Source organism: Melospiza georgiana, chromosome 5 (genome assembly GCF_028018845.1).
Source record: "Melospiza georgiana isolate bMelGeo1 chromosome 5, bMelGeo1.pri, whole genome shotgun sequence".
NCBI classification, from domain to species: Eukaryota; Metazoa; Chordata; class Aves; order Passeriformes; family Passerellidae; genus Melospiza; species Melospiza georgiana.
The window spans coordinates 41,969,111-41,977,958 of NC_080434.1; the positions used below are offsets into that span (position 1 = coordinate 41,969,111).

The 8,848-nt window shown below is 49.1% G+C and overlaps 1 protein-coding gene across 3 annotated transcripts in view; it reads left to right on the forward strand.

Moving 5' to 3' along the window:
- SEPTIN11 (septin 11) overlaps positions 1-8,848 on the forward strand; it is a 46,194-nt gene that overhangs the window by 32,451 nt on the left and 4,895 nt on the right. For 2 of the 3 annotated variants that reach the window (XR_009114468.1, XM_058024536.1), the window contains exons 8-9: positions 1,252-1,384; positions 1,794-1,981. Coding sequence is in view for 2 of the 3 variants with exons in the window: in XM_058024536.1 (XP_057880519.1) it covers positions 1,252-1,384; positions 1,794-1,981 (321 nt within the window). In the remaining variant the exon portion in view is untranslated. Of the gene's footprint in view, positions 1-1,251; positions 1,385-1,793; positions 1,982-5,104; positions 8,517-8,848 lie in introns of those variants that run through there. The other variant, XM_058024535.1, reaches the window with a different exon arrangement.

Genomic DNA, 8,848 nt, shown 5'->3' on the forward strand with positions numbered 1-8,848 from the left:
CCCTGCTCTCCCACGAAAGGATTTTTGTAGTTTTTAGAATCAGTATTTTTGCTTCCATGTGTAGGAAGCTGGTGTGGTCATGTGGAATGGTGTGATTTCTCTGGGGCGGCCAGTGCTGTGCCAGAACAGCTCTGGGCATCCTGTCTGGAGGGTATTTTAGGAGGTAACTGAAGTGCCTATTAATTAGCAGAGTTAAATACAAGGCTTGAGATAATCTGACAAGTTGTGTTCCCCAGCTCAATATTGCATCCCCTAAAAAACCCCAACCAATAAAAAAGCCATCAAACCCCCCGACACTGCTAGGAAAAGTAAAAGCTTAACTTTGTTGGAATTAGGATGTTCCACTGGCCCAAGAGTTAATGTGTTCCTTAGGCACATGGATGCAACGTGTCTCTGTGACTTCAGTGGAGTTTTCATTTTAAAAATGCTTTTTCAGAAAAGCCTCTTGGGGGAAATAGTTATCATTCCCACACTATCATTATGGCTGGGCTATCCAAATCCATTTAAGGAATAAAACAAAAGAGGAATTTGGCATCCAGAGTTCCTAAGAGGCTTTAAAAATCTCAGAGGTGCATGGACAATGTATTTCATGTCCCAAATCTTCACTGCCTATCTCAGTGCTGGGGAGATGAAGGAATGCCAAGGAGTGGAGAGGGAATGAAGGAATCCAGTCATGTGGTTATTTGGAGTAGGAAGGCTGCTGATGGTTTGCAAAGGCCAAAGGAGAAAGGGAGGTCTCCCAGGATGGTGTTATCTAAATCAAGCTCCTGATGTGACTCTATCAGCAATGAGTAGTGAAAATGAATTCTGCTCTGTGTCAGTGTCGTGCCTAATGAGCTACAACAGGGGCAGATTTCTCCCGGGTCTGCTACACAGACCTTGCGTTTGGAACGCAGACTTGGCACAAACACAGGGAGAAGGGAGGCGGTGTGGCTCCGAGGGATCACCGGCCCCGTGGGCATCGGGGATTGCTGCAGGCACTTGTGTGGAGGCTGCTTCTTTTCCAGGACAGCCGCCCTGCCGAGTGATGCGCGGGACGCTGTGCAGGGAGCTCGGCTCCTCCTTTCCATTCGCCTCCCACTGCTGCCACCTAGCAAGCTGCGATGGCTTTCACGGGGCTGATGCTGCCTCTGCTGGAGCCTCTGCCGTGGTTTGCAACACGACAGCCTAAGTGCTGAGGTCCCCGAGGGCTGGAAGCTCCTGGCTGTGCTTGAAACACTGTTCTGACTGGGGTTTGTGTGCTTTTAACAGTCTCCAAGAGACTTATGAAGCAAAGAGGAATGAATTCCTGGGCGAACTCCAGAAGAAGGAGGACGAAATGAGGCAGATGTTTGTCATGCGAGTGAAGGAGAAGGAAGCAGAGTTGAAGGAAGCAGAGAAGGATGTGAGTATATTGTAACTGTGAGGGCAGGGCTGTTAGAGAACATGTCCTGCTGGGGCAGGAAGCTGCTCCTCAGGCCTTGTGCTGCTGCAGAGGTGCAGACAGTGCCCACAGTGCCCTCAGTGCCCGAGTTCCCTTGTTCTGCACTAACCTGATAGAGTACCAAGGTACCAAGCACTGAGGGATGCAATATGGAGGTGCTGCTGCTATGGGAATTCCTGCTCTCTTGAGTGCCAGTGAGTGTTACCTGCAGGGCTTTTCTCACAAGTCAGGCAGACTGGGGACAGGCTGATGGCCTGCAGGCAGTGCAGGGAGGTCTCAGTGCCAGCAGGAACACCTGGGGCATCATAAATCAGGGTGGAACATTCCTTCCTCTCTTCCCAGCCAATTCTCACTGTCTCTGTCCCGGCAGCTTCACGAAAAGTTTGACCATCTAAAGAGGACTCACCAAGAAGAGAAGAAAAAGGTGGAAGACAAAAAGAAGGAACTTGAGGAAGAGCTGAACAACTTTCAAAAGAAGAAGGCAGCAGCTCAGCTATTACAGTCACAGGCTCAGCAGGCAGGTTCTCAACAAACCAAGAAAGACAAGGACAAGAAAAAGTAAGCGGTTGTCACCCACACCCTTTGTAGGGTTTGTTATAAATTTTGGGAGGTTGTTTTTTTCTTTCTTGCTGCATGTCTGTATTTGCTTTTCCCCATTACCAGACTGGAAACAGGCCTTTTCTCAGCCTGATCAAATAAAATATTTTTTTTTCTAAAGGGTGGGCCGGGGACATGATCTTAATTTTTCTCTAGAAGAGTACCTTCAAATTTTATCTTCAAGTCTGACTGGTGTGGGAGAGCAATTGGATGGTGGAGTTTTGATTTGTGATCTGTTCAGCATCTTCTGGAACTATGGGATGTTCTGGACTCAGATTTATCTGCCTGAGCCAGAAGTATTAAGGGAGTTGCTACCCGTCCTTTCTTTCACCGGTAGTCTCCAGTTCCCATTCCTTAAGGTTGTAGTTGTAAGTAGAAGTAAATTAGAAACCAAAACCACCATGTTATTTTTACATGGGGAATGCTAGTGCCAAAAGTGATGACTTGGAAGCTTGCTTTAAAGACAAGAAGCTTTGGTTTTGTATTTTTTTAGAAAAACAAACTACTACGGTACTGTAATTGTGGTTAAATGGCGTTTGTGGTTGTATCAAGATGACATAATAAGCTAAGTAACCTTTACCTTTTAGTCAAGATCATGGCACTGTTTTTTACTATTTTATATTTGTGTCCTAGGAGTGTGATCCTTTGCCCTCCCCTGGCTTTTTCCATTCCTAGTAAGAGGGTGCTCATGCAAGTCTTTAGTGAGTCACCTGTGCTAAGGGTGCTTAGTTGGTACTGCCATTGGGAAGGCTGGGGATGCAGCAGATCTCATTGGAAAACACTTGGTTAACCCACACACAAAAACGACAGTTCCACGCTGCTTTCACTGCCCAGGAGAGAATGGGGTGTTCCTTAGAGTAACAGGGGTGGTGTCACCCCTGGCAGAGCCAAGTGCCAGCAGGGCTGTGCCTCAGACCCTTGTGTCTCCCGTGCCAGCCTGGGAGCTGCAGCTGGCCTGAGCTGTGTGGCAGCAGCTGTGCAGCAGATGCACTGGGGTTTCACAGCTTGCACCCTCGCTGCATGGCCCTGTCTCTGGTTCTGTGCCCGGGCAGGTGGGCAGGGCCTGGGGCCGCTTCCTCGGCTGCTGTCAATTGATGTAGCTCCTATGGAGCCGTGCTGCTCGCTGCTGCCCGAGGACCTGGCCCTGGGCCCTGCCAGGATCCGTGGAGTGCTGCATGCTGCACACTCTGCTCGGGGAGAAATCCTTACAGACCAGACCCAGGGGTGTCGGGCTGAGCACTGGAACGGGCCAGTGGCGGCAGCTAAGGCCCAGGCATGCTGAAACCCCCTGCTGCAGATAGATAGCTGGGACACTCATCTTCTCTCACCCAAGATCTCAGACATGGTGATGTATTCCCTAAAGAAAATAGAAAGTTTTGAAGACCCTTTTCCTTATCTCTCTCAGAGTTAGCCTAGTATTTTTAAGAACTGTGCAGTCAGATTTTTTCGTCTCTCAGCTGTAGGACCAGTGCAGTACAGAATGGTCTGGGGAGTTCTGTCCCTTTGGGTGGTCATTGTGAGCTCCTGTTTGGTTCCAGCCTCATGGGTGAGACAGGGCTGTTCCCTGGGACCGTGACAAACACAGGTTCTGCTTTGCTGCTGCATTCACAGAAATCCAGCCTCGAGGAACATGCCCGTGTTTTAGTGTGTCCTTTGTGTCGCTCCACGCCAGGTGCTGTACCTGCTGCAGGTGTTCTCTAGTGTCAGAGTTACTAACAGAGGCTTTCAAGGGAAATGCTGATGCTCCTGCCTTGTAGCTTGCCTTGGTTTTCTGGAGGCTTTCAGTTTCTCCTTGCACTCTAGTGTGGAGCTGCAGTTTGTGTAGTTAAGGCTTCCAACCTCTCTCTCTGCTGCCATGGCCTGTGGTGCTTCTTTGCAGTTGCCAGAGGAAAGCCTTGCCATGCCTGACCCTTACAGCCTCCCCACAAAGTAATTAATGGGAATGCTTGATTTTTCTCAAGGTGGGATTGGATTTCTCTGATTTAGGCAAGAGAGACTTCCCACTGTGGTGTGCATGCTGGAAGGAAGGCTCAGGGTAAAATCTGCTGCTGGCCTGACTCCATGAGGGAGAGCTCAGCCTTCTTGATTTCCAGACTATTCCTCCAAAAATTCTCTAGCTTGTACTCTTTTTATCTAAAAAGTTTGGGGCTGTGGTCTGACAGCAGCAGTGTTTGGGGACAGCACACCTGTGTCCCTCAGGCACCGAAGGGGTGGCTGCAGAGCAGACTCTGGCACTTGCCTGGACATGGGGCTGAGCCCCTGCTGTAGGGGACTGTGCTTCCAACCTGACCAGTCTGAGAGAGCTCCTGGCAGCAGAGCCAGTGGGAGAGGCAAGCAGCCTTCTGGTGCTGGCCTGCTGCAGGCCGGATGGCCACATGCCTCAACATGTGCCGTTGTTGCTGCTCATCCGCAGGAGCCAGGACCATCTGCTTGGCTTCTGTCTCCAGTTATTAAAAGCTGCCTCTGAAAGCCAAGTGTAAAACCTGTTTTTCTTTTCCCCAGTTCCTTTCCACTTAAGTTTCCAGTCCAATGTGCCTGGTCTGGCCATCGGGGACTGTGCTAGTCCCAAAGCAGTCCCAGAGCTACAACACCCCTGTCAGGGCCTGGCCCAACACCCTGTAAAAAGAGGGGTTTGGTGGTGCCTGAAGGATCTGAGCTGACTGTGAAAGCCCAAGTGTTTGGAGACATCCTGGTGTCCAGGTGTGAGATACCTGAGCTATCCTGCTAGGATGTCCATGGCGAGTACCCCAAGCTGGCCCCCTGCACCCGTGTCCCAGCTGGGAACAAGTGAGCCCCAAAGCCACCGAGCTCTGTGGTGACAGGCTGTCACCTGGGCCAGCTTACAGGGTTGGTTGGTCAGTACTTCTGTGTCTGCAGTTTTTCTTTTTACTTTTGCTTGTCATAGGCCAGAGTAGAGCCCAGCCTTGAGGTTGAATTTCTTTGTAATTCCATAATCCATCTGCATGCCCACCCACCGGAGCGGGTTGCTGGTGTTGGCTCTCCTGGCTTTCTTTATTTTTTTTGCATTTTGAGTTCAATCAGTGCTAACTTTTTTGTTTTTTGTTCTGTTTTTTTAACTTGCAGTGCAAGCTTCACATAAAGCCTGTCGAGCCAAGGATGTTCCTGCATTCACCTGCTTTTGCAGTAATGTGTCTCTGCCATCTGTTTTCTTTTTATATTTTTTTTCCATTTTTTAACATGAATAACTATTAACTCATCTAATAACATAGTGGGAACAAGAAGGAAGAGGGATTGGGTGCAGGACTGTGCAAGTGGAAGTTCAGGGGTGGGTGGAGGGACAAGGTAACCATGATGACACCGTGCATTTTTCTCACCAAAACCATCAGCAGTAAATTACTTTTGGCCCCCAGTCTGAACCAAGAGTCAGAGTTGGCTGTCAGCAGCTCAGGTGTTGACTGGCTCAGGTGCCCTCAGTGCTGCTGGCTGTGCTGTGGGATCCCCAGGGAGTGAGTGGTTCAGGAATGTCCCAGCCAGCCCAGGCCGTGGCTGGAGCTGGAGTTTAGCCTTACCCACGTTCCTCGAGGGGCTGATGTGTTGAGCAGCCCCAGTCCCACGGGGCAGAGGGAGGGGGGTGTGTGCAGATAACCCAGTGTAACTGACCCTGCATGCTGTGACATTTGCATGATAATTTGTGTAGTTCCTGTTCCTGCTGTCCTCCCTGGCCTGGTTTCCAGCCTTGGGGAGGAAGCACATTCCCAGCACTGCTCCCCCTGCACCATTGCCTCAAACCTTTGGAGCCTCCCTTAAAATCCTGCCTGCTTTCCCAGGGGCAGGATCTTAACAAGGCTTAGCAGCCCTCATGGAATCAAATGCCTGGCCAGGGGGAAGATAGAGCCTTCAGCATCCTCTTGGAACTTCCAGGTGTATGTGGGATCCACAGTTCCAGGTCAAGGGAGAGAAGGTGCCTGGACACAGTCTCTGTGCTGCCCCCCAGCCCTCCTGCAGCAGGAATAATGTTGCATTCAGGTGTTCCTAGGACATGCCAAGGAGCTGTAGGATAAGCCAGGCCCTGCTCTCTGGCCAGCACACAGTGGAAATGGGGCTATTTCAAGTGTTTTTTCCATGCCATTGCTTGCAGACAGTGTCATTCCCTTTCTTCCCAAGGAGTGGCAAGCCGTGCTTACCCTGTGACTCCTGGATTTCTTCCTCTGCCAGTGCACAGCCAGCACATCCTAGCTAGGCAGTCTCTTTAAAGCCTTCTTTAAACCCTTCTTACACAAAACTCTTCCTACCCGAGTCTCCCACTGCAGCTGTTTGCCTGCTTCTGGATGGAATTTCTCTGGGGAGAAAAGAAAAGGCAGACTTCTCACTTCTTTTAATCACTTTTTCCTCAGGTGTTGGATTGGGAAGTGCTTGGAGGTTAGCTTATGGGTTGTCCTGCTTTTTAACCCTCACTGCTTAAACATGGCTTTAGGAAGAGAATATCTATGAACCATGTCTTGGTAGACAGCAAAAATTGATAAATAAGCTGGAAATAAAGCAGTTAACCTTTTTATCCTTTTAAAAAATATGTCTAATTTTTTTTTTAGATTTTTTTAAAAGTAGTTTTTAAAATTATTATTCTTTTGTTGTTGTTGTTTGGGTTTGGTTTTTTTCCCCTCCTGGAGTTGCCAACTATGCACTTTTCATCGGGTTAAATAGGTTTGCTGCAGGGTTAATTGGAAAAATGAAATTCTGGTTCTTGTGGCTTCTGGCAAACCCAGCTTTAAAATCTTGAGTTATGAAGGAAGAAGTTTGAGTTGTTTGCATGAGTTTTTTACAGTCACATCACATGCCCATCACCGAGTGCTCGTGGCAATATGCTTTGCTTCAGCTGCCTCTATGCATGTCATCTTTTTAATTACCAGTGTTTTGTGCCAAGTAGAAAACTTAATTTTAACATTTATTTCTCCTGCTTCATTTAACAGCCCTTCAAGGGATGTTTAGCAGGGGAAATCAGCTGAGCTGAGCTTTTCCTTTTTGACAGAAAGCTGTGGCCAAGTGCATTAGTGTCTTTTTGGTTGAGTTTTTCTCCAGCAGAAAACCAGCTGTGTTGGAGAAACTGGGAATAAACCACAAACTTGAAGATGTCAAAGGTACTGTTTTGGTTTTTTTGCCAAAGGAGATGGAAACTACTTTTTTCCCCATCTTGAAACCCTCTGGGCCATGTTTAGCTTGTTCCTGCTGCTCTTGTTGCTTTTCCTTTCCCTGTGCCTTTTTTCCCAGTAGCCCCTGATGTGCATGGAGTGAATGATAGACTCGGGTCTGGCTGGATGTGCTTTCACCTCTGCATGTAAGTACAGCAGGAAGAGACTGACCCTTCCTGCCTCGCTCCTGATGGGAGAGCAGCTGTGCTTTTCTGGGAGATGCTCCAAGTCACTCACTTGCAAGTGGGGTGGTTAACGCCCCTCTAAAACTGCACGTTCCTCACAAGGTGGATTTCAGTCCTTAGGCTAATACAGAGGAGCAGGACAGCCCACTGAAACGTGCTTTTTCTGGGATGGGGATGTTCCCAAGGCATGAAGCAGACCCCCAGAATGGAAAAGCAAAGACAGTCCAGGTCTCTGTGAGGGGCTGTGGCTGCTCTGCAGAGAGGGGGCACACGTGGGTCTGGCAGGCAGTGGGAGAGGAGGAGATGGATTAAGGGTTTGTCCCCAAGAACCTTCTGGGGACGACATTGTTCCTTGCAGGGGGGGGCAGTGAGTAGGAAGGTGCCCTTGGAGCTCATGGTTGTGAAATGCATCATGTTGAGATGCATCTCCTGTGGCGCTGCGGGAGCCACAGGGGAAAGCAGGCGCTGGCACCCACGCCAGGCTCCTCTCCAGCTGGAGAGCTGCCACTCCTGTCACCCCTCCACGTGCTCCTGACAGCTTGAAATCCCAGCAGGGAGCTGTGTGTCTCCCTGGAAGGACATCTGTGTTAAACAGGGCCCATGGTTCTGCAGGCAGCTCTCCTCTGCTTCTCCCAACCCCTCCCAGTGCAGATGGAAGTGTCTTTTTGTGTGTGACCACCTCAGCTGTGTCTGTGTGACTCCAGTCCCCTTCTGTGTCCCTTCTCCCCGGGCCTGGGCTGCATGTGCAGGGTGTGAGATCTGCGGTGCTCTCACCAGCGTGTGCCAGCTCAGAGCTCTACAAATATGAAGGGTTTTTTAATTAATGGGAAACAAAGCTGTGAACAGCTGTAGAAATCTTGTATTTTTAATATCCTGATTGCCTTAAACCATAGATGTAGGACTTTATTACCTTGCTATTGGAAAATAACCCATGTTTGTAACTAAACGATTGTGTAACCTACATACAGTGTTAATGCAAATGATATGTATGCATCTGTTAGATATTGTCACTTTATTTGATGTTAAAATATTTCAGTTTTTGAATTACAGATGGAATAATAACCTTCTAGCATAAGCTCAGTTATTTCTTGTATATGCTTCAGGCTGCAGATCCACATAGTGCCAACACTTGAAGTGGGGAGAGGAAATATATTTTTACCCAAATCTTTGGTCTTTGCGTGGCCTCTGTGACATTTGCTGTTGCCGTTCTGTGGCGGGGTGACAGGAGGGTCACCTGTCAGCCTCTGCCTCCCCAGCAGGTTATTCTGTGCCTCTGAGGTGCCTCTGTAGGTTCGTGCTGCTGTTTGTCAGTCGCTTCTTGTGGTGGTCATGAGCCTGGTCCCCACCCCAGCTGGCGTCCCGGGGAGCTCGGGCCAGGGTTGATGTGTGTGACACCTGTCCAGTACATTCCCTCCCCCGTGACTGATATTAAAAATGTTGTTCCTCCTTTGTTCCACCCTCACTTTTTCATTTCAATTCTGAACCTCTGTTTCTTT